The sequence below is a fragment of the Haliotis rubra genome, unplaced genomic scaffold (genome assembly GCF_003918875.1).
Source record: "Haliotis rubra isolate DU_JTF1 unplaced genomic scaffold, ASM391887v1 Scf458, whole genome shotgun sequence".
NCBI classification, from domain to species: domain Eukaryota; kingdom Metazoa; phylum Mollusca; class Gastropoda; order Lepetellida; family Haliotidae; genus Haliotis; species Haliotis rubra.
The window spans coordinates 814752-838046 of record NW_025767144.1 but is presented as its reverse complement, the minus strand read 5'-3'; the positions used below and the strand labels follow the sequence as shown (position 1 = coordinate 838046).

Below are 23295 nucleotides of genomic sequence, written 5' to 3'. Positions count from 1 at the left end.
ACAATTCAAGCCTTTGGGGCTACTCTCTCGCGTCTGTGTGACTTTCTGCTTGAACAAAAGCCACAGGACCTTTCAACCATAACTAGGGTCCAAATCGTAGGTGAAGAGAGACTATATATAGTTAAAGACCACACTGGACAGACGAAGAGACAACGATTTACAAACACAACAAACTACCTTAAACGTGACGTTGTGTCAGACACGACTAAGGGACTTATAAAACTCATGTGACGTCACTCCATTGTTATGCACTATACCAAAACCAGCCAGTAAGACTGACTGACTGACTGAGTTTTGGTTTTACGCCGCTTTTAGCAATATTCCAGCAACATCACGGCAGGGGACACCAGACATTGGCTTCATCACACATTGTACCCATGTGGGGATTCGAACCCGGGTCTTCTGCGTGACGAGTCAACGCTTTAGGCTACCCCACCGCCCCCAGCAAGTAAGAACTGGGCGAGACCATTATACTCTATTGCCTAGTGTAAAGTGATATTTCTATTTATGGCGAGTGCTTTCTACCGCAGATAGAACGCGACTCGGTGCTTTCTACCGCAGATAGAACGTGCAGAAAGAACAGTTTATTTTAATGTTACCAAATACATCTACGGCAGATAGACCTTAAAACAGAATTATCACTTTACATCAAGACATCTAATGATAGTTATTAAAATTGTATTGACTGAAAATAGAACTCAACTCAAGTGTTTTTTTTTTTCATTTCTCCAAATAATTTCACAAAGAAAGTTGAAAGAAAACGAAAGGAAACGCTTGTCGCCTTCCTTCCTGCAGTCGCCACAGTTGTCACCATCTTTCCTGCCATCGCCACCATCTTTTCTGCCGTCGCCACCACCATCCTTTCTGCCGTCGCCACCACATCCTTTCTGCCGTCGCCAAGTCAAGCAGAAAGTCTCCCATCGCAGCCTTTGGACGTTTTACCATAGAGAACATCAGATAAACATCAGTTTACATTATGATTTGTATGTTTTGAAAAAACTCACATAACTTTCACAGGGAAGATACTCTTGCATAGATTATGCTTACACGTGCATCGCACAGCCATGTTAAGTGAAGAGCTAGTAAAATACTCAACAAAAAGCAAACTCCTGACAGTTTTATAAAATACCTGTACTCTGCAAAGAATGCCTATATAGGAAGTGAAAATACATTTAATTATATTCTTTGAAAATAGACTAGTGAATTTCCTAACTTTCCTAGCACCGGAAAAAAGTAACACTGCGACAGCATATTGTCTGTCGGCCATGCAAAAAAGCGCATTCTCATGTATTGAACTAGTGAAAGAAACATTGTGCGCAGCGCAAACTGGGTTCTGAATAGTAATAGCAAAAACTTACATGTTATTTCCCAAACGTTACCTATCAGGTAAAGCGTAAAATAATTATGCTATTCTGTTAAATAGTATTACCTGTGTTCGCATATGAGCTGTTCGTCAACACACCCCGAGTTCTTTCTACAGCCATAAAGAACGAATCTTCGTACCTTAACCGTTACAACCAGTTCAGGCTACAAATGTCCTAATTAGTCACTTATGATATCTGTACCGTTGTGGCTTCGAGACTGCTTGACAAACACTTTTTATGCAGAAAAAGTGCAAGACAAAAAGGTTAATTTCCGTGCAAAAACAGGGCCTATAAACAACACTCACTGATGAGTGGCACGGGTTGATAGTGAAGATGAGGATTGAGAATGGCGATTTGCATCAAATAAATAATTGGGTGTGTTTGGAAATAAATGTGTATCCGAACAATGGCTGTCCTGAGTCAGTCGCTATGGCACCAGGAATAACAGGGCCGTCATAGGTATGAGTTTATAATCAACAGGTATGCGGAGACTGACTGGGGCTATGTACCCCGACAGATTTGCTTGTGGAAACTGATTCATCTTACAACTGCTTTTCAGGCCATAACCAGATAGGAGGATCAGGATTTTCAACCAGATGTTTGATCTAAACTGTTCTGTGTAACGTTACTTTGTAGACAGACTGCGCATGAACTAATCTTAAACACTTCTGTCTATTTGGTATTGACGTCAAATACACTGACTATTTCAGAAGGATTGGTTGGGAGGGAAATCTAACTCACCGACAATTTTCAGTGACTCTTCATTTTGACATGGATGGCATCTATCTGTTATCGCAAGGAAGTGTACTTTATACAGTGATTTGAATTGTCGGACATCAAGATTTCAAACCAGGGAGCTTACTAAGCATTTCGAAGGCTTCGATATAATGATTTATGTGGAAAAGTTGCAAACCGACACGGCAAGGCAAGGCAAGGAGGATATACATTTGAAGACGCTGTTTGAAAAATAATCAACTCAAGTTGAATGTTATACAATTTAGTGACACTGTGAAGATATTAGACCGTTGTAACATTGTATACAATGTATACATATTTGAAACCGACGTCATCACAGTGCAGCACCGAACGGTAGACAGCCAGCTGACGTAAACAAGATACGTTTGTATAACACCATATATGTTCTCTAGTGTGTTAAATATTGTATGATATGCATTTTCTTGATAACGCAGATTCCATGTGGATCAGAAATTAATTACCAAGTTAGACAAGTTCAATATAATTGTGTTTTTACCCCGGTTCATTTAGGTGTGAATGGAAAACCCGATGTGCGACCTGTCCGACTCCGTCGCCGGTGTGACTGCTTGCATGTACAAGTCTTCTACGTTGAAGGTGCGGTTGACCACACACTTGCACTAACCAGATTGTAAATATATATAGATGGATGTTCTTTGTCCAACTTGATGCCAAATCAAGAAAACAACATTAGGAGAAATAAAGTTATGTTCATTGTAACAAACTGAAAACAAACTCCCGTATCCCTGTCTGGCAGCTGGGTAACAGCCATGACGTCATAGGCATTGTGACGTCACCGTCACTGTACATTTGGCGCCCCGTCAGCTGGGCGAACATGGCCTCAGAGTGGATCGAGATGTAAACAAACAGTTTGTTGTCTGTTTGTCACATATCTGTGACTCAGTTTGTCACATAAATCACATATAAATGTCCGCCACTATGTCAACTTTCATGTTGTATATAAATATTGCACTCAGTCAACAATCTTCTTACCTGATCATGAAAACATCCACATGAAAACAAATGACAAAATGTCTGAAAATGTTTTCAACAAGTTTTATTTCTCCTCAAACACAACAATAATTCTAACCTTGGTCCCACAATGTAAATACGACGACGTGAACGGCACACACCACGTCACTGTCTGCACCACACCACACCACACGACTTCACAGAGCATCATGAGACACGATGAGATCCACCAGTTGATGATGTCCCCTGCCTCTCGCCACGTCGGCCGCTGTCTGCCAGCGGTTGTTCCTGGCGTTGATGTCCACCACGTCCCGGGACAGTATCAACTCCACCGTCCCCACATCTCCTCCACCACAGGCCCAGTGAAGGGTGTTGTTACCGTACATGTCCACCAGTGACACATCAGCTCCTCTACTCAGTAGCAGCTCCACCACATCTCTGTGTCCTCGCCCTGCTGTCCACATCACCGGTGTCCGGCTCCTCTCTCCTCTACAGTTGACGTCCACCTCGTCCAGGGACAGCATCAACTCCACCGTCCCCACATCTCCTCCACTACAGGCCAAGTGAAAGGTGTTGTTACCGTACATGTCCACCAGTGACACATCAGCTCCTCTACTCAGTAGCAGCTCCACCACATCTCTGTGTCCCCGCCCTGCTGTCCACATCACCGGTGTCCGGCTACACCATCCTCTACAGTTGACGTTCACCTGACCCAAATCCAGGGCAAGCTTCACCTCGGCCATGTTCCCAACACGGCAGGCATGAAGGAGGGCGGCGTCATGGTGGGAGTTGGAGTCTTTCTGTGTCTCTGTAACAGAAACTTGTACATTGTACACGTGATGTCACTGTCTATCAATACAATACAGCAAATACTTGTACATTGTACTCGTGATGTCACTGTCTATCAATACAATACAGCAAATACTTGTACATTGTACACAAGATGTCACAGTCTATCAATACAATACAGAAAATACGTGTACATTGTACATACGATGTCACTGTCTATCAATACAATACAGCAAATACTTGTACATTGTACACACGATGTCACAGTCTATCAATAAAACACAGGAAATTACACTGTACATTTTGTTCAGACCTAATGTATACAACAGTATTTAGACGTGAATGAAAACATTCTGTATTTACTGTATCAACTCCTTCACAATAACTTATCCTGATCTGTGATCCAAGTGTTGACACATGCGTGACATTCCAGTACCACAGTCTTGCCTACAGCTCTCACCTCCTTTACGTGGAACAATAACTTATCCTGATCTGTGATACAAGTGTTGACAACGGCGTGACAGTCCAGTACCACAGTCCTGCCTACTGCTCTCACCTCCTTGATGTGGAACAATAACTGATCCTGATCTGTGATACAAGTGTTGACACTCGCGTGACATTCCAGTACCACAGTCCTGCCTACTGCTCTCACCTCCTTGACGTGGAACAATAACTTATCCTGATCTGTGATACAAGTGTTGACACTGGCGTGACATTCCAGTACCACAGTCCTGCCTACTGCTCTCACCTCCTTGACGTGGAACAATAACTTATCCTGATCTGTGATACAAGTGTTGACACTGTCGTGACATCCCAGTACCACAGTCCTGCCTACTGCTCTCACCCCCTTGACGTGGAACAATAACTTATCCTGATCTGTGATACAAGTGTTGACACTCGCGTGACATTCCAGTACCACAGTCCTGCCTACTGCTCTCACCTCCTTGATGTGGAACAATAACTTATCCTGATCTGTGATACAAGTGTTGACACTGGCGTGACATTCCAGTACCACAGTCCTGCCTACTGCTCTCACCTCCTTGACGTGGAACAATAACTTATCCTGATCTGTGATACAAGTGTTGACACTGTCGTGACATCCCAGTACCACAGTCCTGCCTACTGCTCTCACCTCCTTGACGTGGAACAATAACTGATCCTGATCTGTGATACAAGTGTTGACACTGGCGTGACATTCCAGTACCACAGTCCTGCCTACTGCTCTCACCTCCTTGATGTGGAACAATAACTTATCCTGATCTGTGATACAAGTGTTGACACTGGCGTGACATTCCAGTACCAAAGTCCTGCCTACTGCTCTCACCTCCTTGACTGGCAACACTTCCATCAGCTCGTGTCCCTGTGGCGGTGGTTCCCCTCCCTGTCACTTCACTGGAGGCTGAAGAAAAACAGTTAGATTTCAGGAACGACAGATGCTAGGTTCATACATTATATTCAGTTTATCATTAGCAATAGATCTATAAATAATGTGAAGTAGGTTTTAAGAATTCGGGATGGTAACATTAAAACCATATGCGTATATTGTCTATGCTGGGTCTTAGCAGAGACCATTAAATATGGTCTCTGGTCTTAGTTAAAAGTACTTTGATGCTAGTTTTTGTGTAACAAGACCCTGTATTTTTAAATACAAGCACAAGACCTGTACATTATATCTAGTTGTTCTTTTTGTACTCCCTCTTTATTTTCTGTCATGATTTATGTACTAGCTCATTACACTATATCCAGTTGGTGGTTTAGTAGTAAGCACTAGATCTACAGACAATATACCCAGTTGGTAGTTTAGTACTAGATCGACATACAATATATCCAGTTGGCGGTTTAGTACTAGATCTACATACAATATATATCCAGTTGGTAGTGTAGTACTAGATCTACACAAAATATATCGGGTTGGTGATTTAGTACAAGATCTACATACAATATATCCAGTTGGTGGTTTAGTACTAGATCGACATACAATATATCCAGTTGGCGGTTTAGTACTAGATCTACATACAATATATATCCAGTTGGTAGTGTAGTACTAGATCTACACAAAATATATCGGGTTGGTGATTTAGTACAAGATCTACATACAATATATCCAGTTGGTGGTTTAGTACTAGATCTACATACAATATATCCAGTTGGTAGTGTAGTACTAGATCTACACAAAATATATCGGGTTGGTGATTTAGTACAAGATCTACATACAATATATCCAGTTGCTGGTTTAGTACTAGATCTATATACAATATATCTAGTTGGTGGTATAGTACTAGATCTGCAAACAATATATCCAGATGCTGGTTTAGTACTAGATCTACATACAATATATCCAGTTGGTGGTTCAGTACTAGATCTACATACAATATATCCAGTTGGTGGTTTAGAACTAGATCTAAATACAATATATCCAGTTGGTGGTTTAGTACAAGATATACATACAATATATCCAGTTGGTGGTTTAGTACTAGATCTACATACAATATATCCAGTTGGTTTAGTACTAGATCTGCAAACAATATATCCAGTTGGTGGTTTAGTACTAGATCTACATACAATATATCCTGTTGGTGGTTTAGTACAAGATCTACATGCAATATATCCAGTTGACGGTTTAGTACTAGATATGCATACAATATATCCAGTTGGTGGATTAGTACTAGATCTACATACAATATATCCAGTTGGTGGTTTAGTACTAGATCTACATACAATATATCCAGTTGGTGGTTTAGTACTAGATCTACATACAATATATCCAGTTGGTGGTTTAGTACTAGATCTACATACAATATATCCAGTTGATGGTTTAGTACTAGATCTACATCCAATATATCCAGTTAATGGTTTAGTACTAGATCTATGTACGATATATCTAGTTGGTGGTATAGTACTAGATCTGCAAACAATATATCCAGACGCTGATTTAGTACTAGATCTATATACAATATATCTAGTTGGTGGTATAGTACTAGATCTGCAAACAATATATCCAGATGCTGGTTTAGTACTAGATCTACATACAATATATTCATTTTGTGGTTTAGTACAAGATCTACATACAATATATCCAGTTGGTGGTTCAGTACTAGATCTACATACAATATATCCAGTTTGTGGTTTAGTACTGAGATCTACATACAATATATCCAGTTGGTGGTTTAGTACTAGAACTAACTACAATATATCCAGTTGGTGGTTTAGTACAAGATATACATACAATATATTGATTTGGTGGTTTAGTACTAGATCTATATTCAATATATCCAGTTGGTTTAGTTCTAGATCTGCAAACAATATATCCAGTTGGTGGTTTAGTACTAGATCTACATACAATATATCCTGTTGGTGGTTTAGTACAAGATCTAAATGCAATATATCCAGTTGACGGTTTAGTACTAGATATACATACAATATATCCTGTTGGTGGTTTAGTACTAGATCTACATACAATATATCCAGTTGGTGGTTTAGTACTAGATCTACATACAATATATCCAGTTGGTCGTTTAGTACTAGATCTACATACAATATATCCAGTTGGTGGTTTAGTACTAGATCTACATACAATATATCCAGTTGGTGGTTTAGTACTAGATATACATACAATATTTCCAGTTGATGGTTTAGTACTAGATCTACATACAATATATCCAGTTGGTGGTTTAGAACTAGATCTAAATACAATATATCCAGTTGGTGGTTTAGTACAAGATATACATACAATATATCCAGTTGGTGGTTTAGTACTAGATCTACATACAATATATCCAGTTGGTTTAGTACTAGATCTGCAAACAATATATCCAGTTGGTGGTTTAGTACTAGATCTACATACAATATATCCTGTTGGTGGTTTAGTACAAGATCTACATGCAATATATCCAGTTGACGGTTTAGTACTAGATATACATACAATATATCCAGTTGGTGGATTAGTACTAGATCTACATACAATATATCCAGTTGGTGGTTTAGTACTAGATCTACATACAATATATCCAGTTGGTGGTTTAGTACTAGATCTACATACAATATATCCAGTTGGTGGTTTAGTACTAGATCTACATACAATATATCCAGTTGATGGTTTAGTACTAGATCTACATCCAATATATCCAGTTAATGGTTTAGTACTAGATCTATGTACGATATATCTAGTTGGTGGTATAGTACTAGATCTGCAAACAATATATCCAGACGCTGATTTAGTACTAGATCTATATACAATATATCTAGTTGGTGGTATAGTACTAGATCTGCAAACAATATATCCAGATGCTGGTTTAGTACTAGATCTACATACAATATATTCATTTGGTGGTTTAGTACAAGATCTACATACAATATATCCAGTTGGTGGTTCAGTACTAGATCTACATACAATATATCCAGTTTGTGGTTTAGTACTAGATCTACATACAATATATCCAGTTGGTGGTTTAGTACTAGAACTAACTACAATATATCCAGTTGGTGGTTTAGTACAAGATATACATACAATATATTGATTTGGTGGTTTAGTACTAGATCTACATACAATATATCCAGTTGGTTTAGTTCTAGATCTGCAAACAATATATCCAGTTGGTGGTTTAGTACTAGATCTACATACAATATATCCTGTTGGTGGTTTAGTACAAGATCTAAATGCAATATATCCAGTTGACGGTTTAGTACTAGATATACATACAATATATCCTGTTGGTGGTTTAGTACTAGATCTACATACAATATATCCAGTTGGTGGTTTAGTACTAGATCTACATACAATATATCCAGTTGGTCGTTTAGTACTAGATCTACATACAATATATCCAGTTGGTGGTTTAGTACTAGATCTACATACAATATATCCAGTTGGTGGTTTAGTACTAGATATACATACAATATTTCCAGTTGATGGTTTAGTACTAGATCTACATACAATATATCCAGTTGGTGGTTTAGTACTAGATCTACATACAATATATCCAGTTGATGGTTTAGTACTAGATCTACATACAATATATCCAGTTGGTGGTTTAGTACTAGATCTACATACAATATATCCAGTTGGTTGTTTAGTACTTGATCTACATTTAATATATCCACTTGATAATTTAGTTCTTGATCTACACACAATATATCCAGTTGGTGGTTTAGTGCTAGTTCTACACACAATATATCCAGTTGGTGGTTTAGTACTAGATCTACATACAATATATCCAGTTGGTGATTTAGTACTAGATCTACATACAATATATCCAGTTGGTGGTTTAGTATTTGATCTACATACAATATATCCAGTTGGTGGTTTAGTACTAGATCTACATACAATATATCCAGTTGGTGGTTTAATGCTAGATCTACACACAATATATCCAGTTGGTGGTTTAGTACTCGATCTACATACAATAAATCCAGTTGGTGGTTTAATGCTAGATCTACACACAATATGTCCAGTTGGTAGTTTAGTACTAGATCTACATACAATATATCCAGTTGGTGGTTTAATGCTAGATCTACACACGATATGTCCAGTTGGTAGTTTAGTACTAGATCTACATACAATATATCCAGTTGGTTTATAGTACTACTGGTTATGTAGAGGTCTACTACTACACATAACATATACGATACACTATCCAGTTGGCTTTCACAACCGGATCTAATGTAGAACTGTCACAATCTACTCCACCTTTACCCTGACAGCCGGCAATATATGAGATACTTGGCAAATATATATGGATACTTCAACAACTAGGTTTTACACAAGGTGTAATGATATGATAATGGAATATTCTTGTGATGATATTTAATTACTTTAAAGCGAAGACTTTAAATTGTCCAGTTAGAGAATCTTGTTGTTCTCGTTTGTCGCTTTTTAACAGAAAGGAGCAGGCCCCGCCCTGTAGATACATCGGTCTCATTCAGTATTCTGCAAGTACACCTATATTCTAGTATTCAGTTAATAGACATCGTTCACATCCCGTCATGTTTCATATCAAGCGGTCTGAAGGACTTCTCAATGGTTCTGTGTTGCCGGACGGCAACATCAAAGGTCGATCTATGCCTATCTATTTCCACATTATGTGACATAAGTAACTGATCAGATGACATTTGTGTTTCGAAACATGCACTGCACAAAAACACGAGAGTCTTGTTTGTGTGGCATTTTAGAAGTTGAGACGTACAATATAGATCAAGTTTTTATGGATAACAACTTCTTTATTTCGTGAGTGCGACGTTTCGATACAGATTATTGTACCGTTGTCACGAAATAAAGAAGTTGTTATCCATAAAAACTTGTTTTATATAACACGAGAGTCGCTATGTAAACAAGGGCGTGTGTGTGTATTTGAATTTGTACATCCAATATTCTCCATCTGCATATACCCACATCTAAATGGAGACCCAGTTTTACGTGACTGAATTCCTTCACAACGTTCACTATTTAGTACACAACAAATGTGCCTCAGAATAATAGACTCGGCAGCCAGGGTGGTAAACATACACATTTGCCGAAATACTTCCAAATAACCTAAGGTGACCTAGTAATTTGGACACTGAATAAATATATGGCCCCATACAAACCAAACAATAACCCATGTTTATGATGGCTGCCTCCACATTTTCAGTTTACTTACCCTTACATTACATCTCATATAAGATTCACATTCCCCGCACTTCTGCCTCTCCGAAAACCTGGCCTGGTGCAAGATATATGACGTCACAACATGACGTAACTTGACATATAGATGCAGTTTCGCGGCAGTGACCAGCGAGCAGCTCTTCGTTCGTTTTAATCTTATTTGTGACTGACGAAAAACGATAAGGCTTGTTACAATCGTTGTTGGATTGAACTAACGGTTAATAAAGAACTTACTCTGAGAACTACAGACATTTTTAATGACCGTACAATTTTATTAGTTTACTGACTACGAATTCATGTACATATATCTGGTTTTAATTATTATTATGTGTTAATATTTATTGCTTCAGTTATAAACGGAAACAAAATGTATGTATGTATGTATGTATGTATGTATGTATGTATGTATGTATGTATGTATGTATGTATGTATGTATGTATGTATGTATGTATGTATGTATGTATGTATGTATGTATGTATGTATGTATGTATGTATGTATGTATGTATGTATGTATGTATGTATTAGGGCTCTCACGAGTCCAATATTTGGGACTCGAGTACTCGAGGTGTCAGACCCGACTCGGACCCGAGTACCCGACAATTTGGATGTTTATCTGAAACCAACATTCAAGCATACACGTAGCTGTTCCAACTTCCAGTCTACGAATAATGCAACATGTATATGTGAATCCAAACGTTCCTGAATAAAGCAATTGATATTCAATTTCAATGGAAGTATCCATTACCTTTTTATGATTGCAAACAACATGTGAAGGCAACGTAAGTGTCACTGTGACCCAGTTCTACGCGATCAGTTATGTGATTAATATTCATGAGCTGGCCCGGTGATACTTTATTACGCCTGTAAATGATGTAATATGATTGGATGTGTCCGGGAAAAGAAACCAATCAATATACTTCTCTTTTCTTTTGGTTTTAAGTTTGACTGCGCTTTCAAGATTATCTAATATTAATATGTCGTTGCAGTTACGACATATTGCCAAGTTTTAAACATTCACCTAGACGATAAGTCACATAACCAATTAACCTTAATCACGGTTAAAATGCGGCAAAACACGTTCCAAAGCTGGAAGATACATAGATAAAGCATTCATTGATTGGTGCTGCATTAGATACTAGTATCCTGTAAAGATGGATCGACTATGGAACTTAAAGAATATGTAAAACAGGATCGATGTTTATTTGAGATTTCTTATCGTGAAAGAGTTTTGGTTTCAAACTAAAGACTAACCATTTATTGAGTAACACTACATTGTATTTCTTTTTTCAAAACTCTGCTGAACGGAGATCACGTCAATGGTATTCATTGTGATTAAAATTTTCACTATTAAGGATATAGGTCTCCAAGTGTGAATGTTATTTTGAATGCGTATGTATGTGTTGATTGTTGAATATGTAACATTGAAATACGCTGGATAAGAACGACTGAATATCTTTGTAGAAAACAAGTTGTTCAAACAAAGATATAGTGGGCAGTGACAGTGATACAGCCGTGAGTGGCTACGCTTGTCCACGCGTCCGTAGTTTGGGCAACGGCAGGTACTGTTTTGGGTACTGATATTTTGTTCTCCTTGCAAACTTCATACGTCTTTATGAGGTAGTTGTGAATTGTCGCAGTACATGGGACCTGGTAATTTGAGTTCAATGGTTCACAGAAAGCCCTGAAACCCTCCCCTTTAAGAATACTTAATGGTCGCATATCCTTAACGCGCATTTAAGCATTGCTTTTTGCGTAATACCTTCATACCATTTCCTGTCAACAGGCTTACGACTTTTGCTGTCAAACTTACCAAACTGACCCAGCGTTGTTTGTTGAGCTGGTTTACAGTGCTTATTGTGGGTGCTTACAGGACAAATGCTTGCGCAACCAAAGGAAACACCACAAAGACGGCATTTCGTATTTTGGCCACTAAATCAAGAAAAAATGCGTCCAGACATTGGATTTTTTCTCACGGTCATCCATCTTGATTGCATGAGATGTTTAGAGGTATCTCCCCTGCGAGTCCTCGAGTCCAATCAATTGGACTCGAGTCCTGCTTTACCCGACTCGGCCCCAAGTACTCGTGAGAGCCCTAGTATGTATGTATGTATGTATGTATGTATGTATGTATGTATGTATGTATGTATGTATGTATGTATGTATGTATGTATGTATGTATGTATGTATGTATGTATGTATGTATGTATGTATGTATGTATGTATGTATGTATGTATGTATGTATGTATGTATGTATGTATGTATGTATGTATGTATGTATGAAAGTACTGACTGAAGTGTGTTCAAAGAGTAAGTATTGAACTGTATACATAGTAAAAAATCTAACCCTCGCATCGGCATGATCTCAGCCATATGGCGACGAGACCAACATTATTGCGTTTGCGTTTGCGTTTGCCAGTCAATCTGTGAGCCTTGGCCAGTCGATCAAAGTTACTATCCGCAAAATATATAATTACCTCAGTATTGACAAAGAAAAGTGAAAAGATGTCTCGGCTTTCTCTCCTAATATTATCAATATCATATAACAGTCAAGGTAGTTCCCAAGAATGAAAGTGTAACTCCGCAACATTTGGGATTACACTTTCTTAGTAAAGTACAAATTCTAGTACTTTTTGGGTTGAGTCCCATCCGGGATTCGATCCCACACCCTCAGAGTCAGGCACTCCGCTGTTCGTCACAATGAGCTATTCAAACTGGTAACAGTGCTGTGTGGCCCAACACTGGCTGGGTGAGAAAGAAGGGTATCGGTTGTCGCATTGTTATTGTCGTAAAGAAAACAGATCAGAAATAAAGTCTGAATGTCAACGGGGGACTAACTGTCATTTAGGAAGTTATTGTATTGTTTAAAACAAGTTAAAATCTTTTAAAAAGCAGCTACATTCGTGACCCACTTGGTTATTCCGGGACCAGCCGAATACCGGCTCGTGATCCTCTGGAAGGATTTATTGGTGTACATAAACGTCTCAACTGTTTTAAGCAAGCATAACGTGTATTTAAAAGTTTCAAAATAGAGAAACAAGTTGAAAGTATTAACATGTTTTTATAAGTATCAAAATAGAGACAGTAGAATTACTTAAAACATATCTCAATCTCAAGGAGTCGTAGAGAGTCCAGTCATGATTTGAATTGAAAACGCTAAAACAACATGAAGAACCCCAAGAAACGTCAGACTAAAATATCCCAAATGAAGTGAAAAGTATGCACGGTGTTTAAGATTAAAGTTGATTAGTTATGCATAAATATACTGTTTTGAAACTCGTCGCTATTTATTACATTACCCACAAATGTCGGGTCGTCAGAAAAACACTCATTTTGGATCCAAACGCACGTGTGCACCGTATTTCCTCTCATAAGCGTCCGGGCGCTTAATTTTTCAACGGACTTTCAGAACCGGCGCTTATTAGAGGCCCGGCGCTTTTGTGCTTACTGGGTGTCATTACCGTAATATTGTTAGTGAGTTGCTTTACCCCCGGCGCTTATTAGAGCTCCGGCGCTTATTAGAGGAAATACCGTATTTGAATCAGTCATCGTTCGTGGTCCTATCCTTACTAATAATTTCAAATTAGGCAACACAGTTTTGTTAACTATTTTCTTATACATTAGATATAAATTTTATAAGATTTTTAAACAATCACAACATGACATGACCGATTTAAGTACTCGGGATATTTCAAATACCTCAATCTTTCAGTGCGTTTTGATTGGTTTGTCGGATTTTCGCACAAAACCTTCATCGATAGGGCGACGAGTAGTCTGTCTCCCAGTCCCTGAACCACATTATTTACCCTACTGCCAAGCCCTCTCTGCAGTGCTTAAGCCCTAAATAAAGCAAGTCTAGATTTCCTCAGGTTCTGAATCTCTGGTCCTTCTAGGGCTCCTTTTCAATTTAAATGGGCTTGTTTGTTATTATCGAAATTATATATATTCAGAGACTAAACATTAGTCTAAGGGACGAGTCTTCTTGGAGGTTACGGAAATGGGGTGAGTGGTGACGAATGGAAATAACACGAGTGGGTCACGAATGCATATCAACAGTTGTCTCTTAAACAGAGTTATGCCTCTTTGTGTTGAGTATTCGATAGGTGGAGAAAGTAGCAGTTTACCACGCGCTCACAGTAGCCCCATATTGAAATCCCTTTAAAATATCATGGGGAACGTTTTGATTGAAACACCACACATTCGAAATGCATGAGATGTTATTGTATGTTCGCCCTGTGGTGGGTGGGATGGTGTAAAAAGGAAGGTGAACAAGCCAGAGCATAAGGCTTGCCCCGTCTGCAGCAAACAAGAAGTTATTCTCCCGTATAGAGTTATCTCCCTTACACCAGTAAGCCTATGTGGCTACATAAACTACAGTATTAAAGCAAGACCACACGATACTGGGTAAACGTTAAATTTAAGCAGAGAATAATGTTCTCAACAGGTTATAGAGATCAAACCTGTCTTTCCTTCTTCCCTTCCGTGTTTGTCCTGGATGGTTTTCTCTTGCACTGCATCCTGAGGTCCCTGTACCTGTAATGATACAACGTTAGTGCGACTGGTTGTGTATATGAGTATTTACCTGTTAAGTTGCGTATACAGAGTAGTATTTACCTGTCATGTTGAGTATACAGAGGAGTATTTACCTGTCTGGTTAAGTATACAGAGGTGTATTTACCTGTCATGTTGAGTATACACAGGAGTATTTACCTGACATGTTGAGTATACAGAGGAGTATTTACCTGTCTGGTTGAGTATACAGAGTAGTATTTACCTGACATGTTGTGTATACAGAGGAGTATTTACCTGTCTGGTTGAATATACAGAAGAGTATTTACCTGACATGTTGAGTATACAGAGGAGTATTTACCTGTCTGGTTGAGTATACAGAGTAGTATTTACCTGACATGTTGTGTATACAGAGGAGTATTTACCTGTCATGTTGAGTATACAGAGGAGTATTTACCTGATATGTTGAGTATACACGGGAGTATTTACCTGTCTGGTTAAGTATACAGAGGTGTATTTACCTGTCATGTTGAATATACAGAGGAGTATTTACCTGTCTGGTTGAGTATACAGAGGAATATTTACCTGACATGTTGAGTATACAGAGGAGTATTTACCTGTCTGGTTGAGTATACAGAGTAGTATTTACCTGACATGTTGTGTATACAGAGGAGTATTTACCTGATATGTTGAGTATACACGGGAGTATTTACCTGTCTGGTTAAGTATACAGAGGTGTATTTACCTGTCATGTTGAATATACAGAGGAGTATTTACCTGACATGTTGAGTATACAGAGGAGTATTTACCTGTCATGTTGAGTATACAGAGTAGTATTTACCTGTCTGGTTGAGTATACAGAGGAGTATTTACCTGTCTGGTTGAGAATACAGAGGAGTATTTACCTGTCATGTTGAGTATACAGAGGAGTATTTACCTGTCTGGTTGAGTATACAGAGGAGTATTTACCTGACATGTTGAGTATACAGAGGAGTATTTACCTGTCATGTTGAGTATACAGAGGTGTATTTACCTGTCACGTTGAGAATACAGAGTAGTATTTACCTGTCTGGTTGAGTATACAAAGGAGTATTTACCTGTCTGGTTGGACATACAGAGGAGTAGTTACTTGTCTGGTTGAGTATACAGAGGAGTATTTACCTGTCAGATTAAGTAAACAGAGGAGTATTTACCTGATAGGTTAAGTAATCAGAGGAATATTTTTACCTGACAGAAAAAGAGTTTAATTCACAAGGATGCAGGAATACATGTCGTATTTACCTTGCTCTCTGCTGCTGCTGTCCTTAAATCTAAAACCAGAAATAAAGTGTTTACATGTTATATGCAGTGTTGAACTGTGAGCATAGTTATTTATTTTAGCTTTTTTGTTAAAAATGAAAAACATGACTGTAGTGTACGTGTTTTATAATTTCACTGATGATTTGCAAACGTGTATGTGTTTCTCTAAGTAAATCTTTACAGTAAGACCTACGTACACCAGAGTACTAGAAGTATGCACTACCTCGCTTATAACGTACCTTTAAGTTGTCTGATATCGTTGTCCTTTTCCTCGATCACCTCAAGGAGGTTTTGTATCTGTAATCAAGAATTACACTCGTGTAGTTTCGTCTGCTTATAGGTGATGATGTCAATGAAACAGACAAACTTAATTATTTCACATTTAAATTCATGACCTCTAAACAATATCCATACAGTGAAACCTCTTTGATTCGGACGACAGTGCATCCACTGCAATCTTCTGTATGAACGAAAGGACAAGGAGGGAGATCCATCAGAGCTCTATAATGTTGTCGCATAATGAAAAGTGTACTGTACTCAGAAACGGGTTCACTCATGCATTCACCTTTTAAGGTTCTAATATATCAGTCAATGACTTCTTTGATCTGAAGTTTTTTTTATCTTTGAAAAGTTCTAATCAGCTACCAAATCTCATACACCTGAGTTTCAACCTTTTATTAATTCACTTGTTTCGCTGCATAAAAACGCAAAGATTTCCAAAACCACTCACGTCAGTCATGCAGGATGAGTTCGATACATTTGATAGGGAACTAAACTGATAAGATGCATAGTGGGCCAAATATACTTTGACGTGTCTTCAGGTGACATGTGGTAATGGCTGATTTATGATGGAAATATCTACTGTCACCTGGACAGTATATGCTGATAGGGGTTGTTTGTTTTCATTATTAATATGGTGGGGTATTTGGAATAATACTTGCCTGGCTTTGAAATTCTTTAATTTCTTTCCGTAAATCTGTATTTTCTCTCCGTAAATCTGAAGACATTGAGTGTGTATTATCATTCAGAGGATATCATATATAATAAACTTCTTGATTGAGCTGCAAGAGTTGCATAAATACTCATGTCATTGAGAATAGGTTCGTAGACATTTAAATCAAGTAGATATCCACAAAACATTTGTAATTACGTATGTATATTCGCCTGATATAACTTAACGTGTTTTTATTGTATTATTTATACCTTCACATTGGCGTTTTTGTCTTGCCTGTTCGTCTTCTATTCTCTGCATCTGTAACAACATTAGTATTATATATTTGACATTCATTTACCAGGTTATGAGTAATTATCCGCATCTTACCTATGCTAAATAAACAAACATGTACTCATAATTAGACACATACTTTTTTACTTCGTGTCTGTCATCAACAGGGAGTCTATCGTTAAAAATGATATATTTGCATATGGATTGTGTTTTATTGTTTAAAAAACATATATATATTAGCACGTTTAATGATAATAATCGCCATTTATAAAGACCTTTTCCACACACTTGTGCACGTTCAAAGCGCTATCACATATGATAAACTCAAGCTGCCTGTGGTAACTTATCCCTCCGGTTACCTACTTTCTGCTGGCTGAACAGAGGCAATTTTGAACAAACCCACTTGCCTAAGGTGAGACCGCATGAATCGTATGGGTTGTGTTTTCTTTGTTTAATGCTGCAACCAGTAATATTGTCTGCACGGGTGTTGATTATGGAAGTGCTGCAAAAACGTATTGCTAGAAGCTTATTCCCAGGTGACTGAAAAACGTACTGATGAAAGGTGCGTTGAGCGTCTGTGTTATGTTTGGAATATATTCCTGTGAAGGTGAAATTGTGGTGTTCCTGTGCGAGCGAGTGTCGAGGAGAAAGGGTCACACGGGAGTGTTATCATAACTCTCCTATCAAAAGCTCATACAAACACCTTCCATTCATCCCCTCGCTATGAAATTGATACAACAGAACATTGCGAAACTTCAGCCAACACCATTGATATCTTCGCTCCAACACGGAAATTAAGTTATTATGTTTTTGTGACAATTTACAGTGACCCTGTACATCTGCAAATCTGCGTGATATAAACAGTAGCATGGACAAAATGGCGAAGCAGTCATTTCAAAAACACATAATGTATAAACATATGGTATTCATAAAGAAACAATTAGCATCCATAGTAAAGGGAGATAATAAAAGTGATACTTGTAAACCCACAGACATGACAGTAGGTTTTTGCTTTTAGTGAGTGCACATACGTGTGTGAGTTTAGTTTCGTCACTTTTAGCAATATTCCAGAAATGTCACGACAGGGGACACAAGAAATGGACATTAACAATAATAGGGGACAACACTGGTCAACAACCGTGATGAATGGGTGAGTGAATTTAATTTGACACTTTGTGACACCCTTCCACCATTAATTATGATATAATGCATAACGAGCGAAAAAAACTGACACCTCTTCAGGTAACTGATTTATGATGGAAATAACTGTTGTCACCTGGTAAATATATGCTTAAGGAGATGAAGTTTTCATTATTAATAAGGTGAGGTATTTGGAGTAGTACTTGCCTGTCTTTGTAATTCTTCTCTTTCTCTCCGTTCATCTGAAGATAATAAGCGTGTATTATGATTTGCTTCAGAGGATATGATTTGTTAAGCCGTCCATAAACCTCTTGATAGAGCAGCACGAATTATAAAATAGCTCATGTTAATGAATATAATGTGGATGGCTGCAGATATTTAAATCAAACTTTTTAATAGAGCAGCACGAGTGCGTAAAGGGTAATTTTGATGGTTGTGGGCATTTAAATCAGCTACAAACCACGAACAATGTTTACTTACACATGTAGTTATAACCTCTTTGTGTTTTATTGTATTATGCATACCTTCAAATTGGCGTCTCTGTTTTGCTTGTTCAACTTCAATATTCTTGATCTGTAACAACAATTGTATTATATGATATTTTACATTCATTTGTCAAGTTATGAGAAAGCATCAACCTCTGACTTAGGCTAAAGTACAAATCTTACAATCTTAATCGAATCTGGACCAGAACGGAAATCTCCAGTCGAGCTCTCAGCGCTGTTTGTCATATAATTTGGAATGCATTCATCTGCAGGTCTCCAGGAGACACATGGATTAGTGTCAGAATGGGGAAACAATAGTCATATGGGAGAGTAATCCAGTTCATCTGTTCTCTGATCACAAATCATACAAACACCGTCTCTCCAGGCCTTCATTCTGAAGTTGACAAAGGATAAAGGAACAGTTACGAAACTTCAGCCAACACCATGTGTATCTTAGTTTAAACCAAGAATAAAAGAGAAATTATGTTAACAATATGTTTTTGGAACAGTTTACTGTGACCCTGTATACGTGCATGTGTAATATAAACAGTAACATGGCTATTCTATTTGTGTATATCTCGAGAAAATGGCGAAGTAATAATTTCAAAACAGAATATGTATACGCACATGGTATTCGTAAACGAACAACTAACTTTCACCTTAAAAGATGATAATGAAAATGATATTTGTGAAACCACAGACATGAAAGTAAGTTTTGGGCATTATTAGTAATAAGGGACAACACTGGTCGACATTCTTGATGAATGAATGACCGACTAAAATGTGGCGACAGTTTGCACACTGCCAACAATAATACGATAGGGAGAGACAAGAAATGGGAATAGAACCTGTGTTTTAAGCTGACGCTTTGACATCTCTTGCATTTAATCATCAGTACAAAATGGAGGAACACGTAAAAAAAACAACTCTCAGTTGGAACAGTAACACAATTTACATGGTTGGACCTAAGCTGTTGGTCTGGAGACAAAACAGTTGGAACAGATCGCGTAAACGCACCATGCTTCGCGGTTCACCGAGAAGCATGACTTTTCACGTGCGGTCAGACCACGTGCTCTTGACCACGTGGGAAACGGTCGAATCGGTCAGTTGTGTACAGGTTATGCTTGGGTTAAGACGTAATTGAGTTTAGACGTCAGTTGAGTTCAGGTTTCCCTTGAGTTCGGTTGTTTCTTGAGTTGGGTGACAGCTCGTCAAAATAGCATTTAGATAGACTGATATAAAGAATGTATTAGTGCATCGAAATAGAAGTTCCATATAGCTAGCTGCTATAGAACTAGATGCTAAGATAATAGAATTTAAGATATCACATTAAGTTTCTTGCCTCATTAGCATTTGATATAAGAGATTCACATTTAGTTCCCCATTTTTCTTGTTTGAATTATTTCATCAGTTTAATCAAGAGAGTCACGTTTAGTTCCCCATATAGCATATTTGGATACTTTAATTTTAGTTAGTTTAGTTTTCAATTCCACTGCGCAACAGCTATAATCAAAGCTTACAGTTTCTAATCATGGCAAAATCAATACTCAAATAACTTTCCTAAAATAATTTGCAATGCACAAAGGTGAGAAATTTGGTTACATACTGGAGTTTATTACTTACGAGGGCGAAAATATCGGGGTTTTCACACGATGCCCTAGGGCAAAATATCACTTTGTCATGGTGACGTGACGTCATGAACAATGCTGTGACGTTACGTTTCTTCTGTGAAGTTGCGTTCTACATGCGGCGACGGCGGGTAGCCAGCCTGTTTTTGAAAGTAGAGTTGGGTTTAGTTTCCTCAATTTGACGACTTCGGTAATAAACAGAATATAATATTCTTGCCCCTATACTATGTTTACAACACATCGTTCCCATATCATACTATGTTTACGACACTCGTGCCTAAATATCGGTATATCCGTCGCTCTTGCTCGGTAGATTACATGGGCACTCATATAATATCCTCTATAAAGTAACCAGCCACGTGTAAATGTTAAGCAAATCAGGGGTATTAAACTTACCATTTTTTTCTTTTCATCTATAAGAAAAAGAAACAACCAATAAAACATTTATAGCCAATAAATGTAAAATCAGACAAACTATTTCCCCTGTGTATGTTATGTATATGCTCTTAAAAGGATATCTTTTGTAAAACCAACATATTATATTCCATAGTTGGTTACTGTCTATTTCGTGTGACTATTTTCACAGCTCTTTTGTCCATGTTACATTATAAGTCAGTATCCTTGAAACCGTTCTCACCTTGTACAGCATCGCCATACTGCTTTAGATTCTGCAACAGTGCACGCATCTGCAATTAAAACAGGGGGATGTCTATGGTTTTTAATGTATGTGAAATACAAAATACACTATATTTTGTGTAATTGTCAGATGCTAGATAATGTATCACATATACATGTCAGATATTCTTCCCTTACTTGCAACAAGGAATTGAGCAACCTTGGTTGATGGGTTGTAATGAAAGTTTCCCTGAAATGACCTGTTATCCTACATGTCTTGAAATCTCTGCTTGAATATGTCATTGTCAGTCCACCACTACATGAACCTTTATTGTATCTCTGCTTGAATATGTCATTGTCAGTCCACCACTACATGAACCTTTATTGTATCTCTACTTGAATATGTCATTTTTAGTACACCACTACATCAACCTTTATCGTACCTCTACTCGAATATGTCATTGTCAGTACACCACTACATGAACCTTTAATGTATCTTTACTTGAATATGTCATTGTCAGTCCACCATTACATGAACCTTTATTGTATCTCTACTTGAATATATCATCGTCAGTCCACCACTACACGAACCTTTATTGTATCTCTACTTGAATATGTCATTGTCAGTCCACCGCTACCTGAACCTTTCTAGTATCTCTACTTGAATATGTCATTGTCAGTCCACCACTACTTGAACCTATATTGTATCTCTACTCGAATATGTCATGGTCAGTACACCACTACTTGAACCTTTATTGTATCTCTACTCGAATATGTCATTGTCAGTCCACCACTACATGAACCTTTCTAGTATCTCTACTTGAATATGTCATTGTAAGTCCACCACTACATGAACCTTTGTTGTATCTCTACTTGAATATGTCATTGTCAGTCCACCATTACCTGAACCTTTATTGTATCTCTACTCGAATATGTCATGGTCAGTACACCACTACTTGAACCTTTATTGTATCTCTACTCGAATATGTCATTGTCAGTCCACCACTACATGAACCTTTCTAGTATCTCTACTTGAATATGTCATTGTAAGTCCACCACTACATGAACCTTTGTTGTATCTCTACTTGAATATGTCATTGTCAGTCCACCATTACCTGAACCTTTGTTGTATCTCTACTCGAATATGTCATGGTCAGTACACCACTACTTGAACCTTTATTGTATCTCTACTCGAATATGTCATTGTCAGTCCACCACTACATGAACCTTTCTAGTATCTCTACTTGAATATGTCATTGTAAGTCCACCACTACATGAACCTTTGTTGTATCTCTACTTGAATATGTCATTGTCAGTCCACCATTACCTGAACCTTTATTGTATCTCTACTCGAATATGTCAGTCCTCCACTATATGAACTTTTATGGAATCTCTACTTGAATATCTCATTGTCAGTCCACCACTACCTGAACCTTTATTCTATCTTTACTCGAATATGTCATTCTCAGTACACCACTACCTGAACATATATTGTATCTCTACTCGAATATGTCATTGTTAGTACACCACTACATGAACCTTTGTTGTATCTCTACTTGAATATGTCACTGTCAGTCCACCACTACACGAACCTATATTGCATCTCTACTCGAATATGTCATTGTCAGTCCACCACTACATGAAACATTATTGTATCTCTACTTGAATATGTCAGTCCTCCACTATATGAACTTTTATGGAATCTCTACTTGAATATCTCATTGTCAGTCCACCACTACCTGAACCTTTATTCTATCTTTACTCGAATATGTCAGTCCACCACTACATGAACCTTTGTTGTATCTCTACTCGAATATGTCTTTGTCAGTCCACCACTACACGAACCTTTATTGTATCTCTACTCGAATATGTCAT

General features: G+C 37.9%; 2 protein-coding genes across 4 annotated transcripts in view; one reads left to right on the top strand and one right to left on the bottom strand.

Moving 5' to 3' along the window:
* Nucleotides 1-23295, bottom strand: part of LOC124290129 (ankyrin repeat domain-containing protein 17-like) — a 436224-nt gene that overhangs the window by 52120 nt on the left and 360809 nt on the right. For all 3 annotated transcript variants that reach the window (XM_046726821.1, XM_046726822.1, XM_046726823.1), the window contains 7 exons: nucleotides 18900-18934; nucleotides 17531-17579; nucleotides 17269-17324; nucleotides 16567-16624; nucleotides 16310-16338; nucleotides 14980-15052; nucleotides 5203-5277 (listed from right to left, as the gene is read on the bottom strand). In XM_046726821.1, coding sequence (XP_046582777.1) covers nucleotides 5203-5277; nucleotides 14980-15052; nucleotides 16310-16338; nucleotides 16567-16624; nucleotides 17269-17324; nucleotides 17531-17579; nucleotides 18900-18934 — 375 coding nt within the window. The remainder of the gene's footprint in view (nucleotides 1-5202; nucleotides 5278-14979; nucleotides 15053-16309; nucleotides 16339-16566; nucleotides 16625-17268; nucleotides 17325-17530; nucleotides 17580-18899; nucleotides 18935-23295) is intronic.
* Nucleotides 1-23295, top strand: part of LOC124290131 (keratin-associated protein 10-6-like) — an 87498-nt gene that overhangs the window by 7410 nt on the left and 56793 nt on the right. The gene's annotated exons all lie outside the window — the stretch shown is intronic.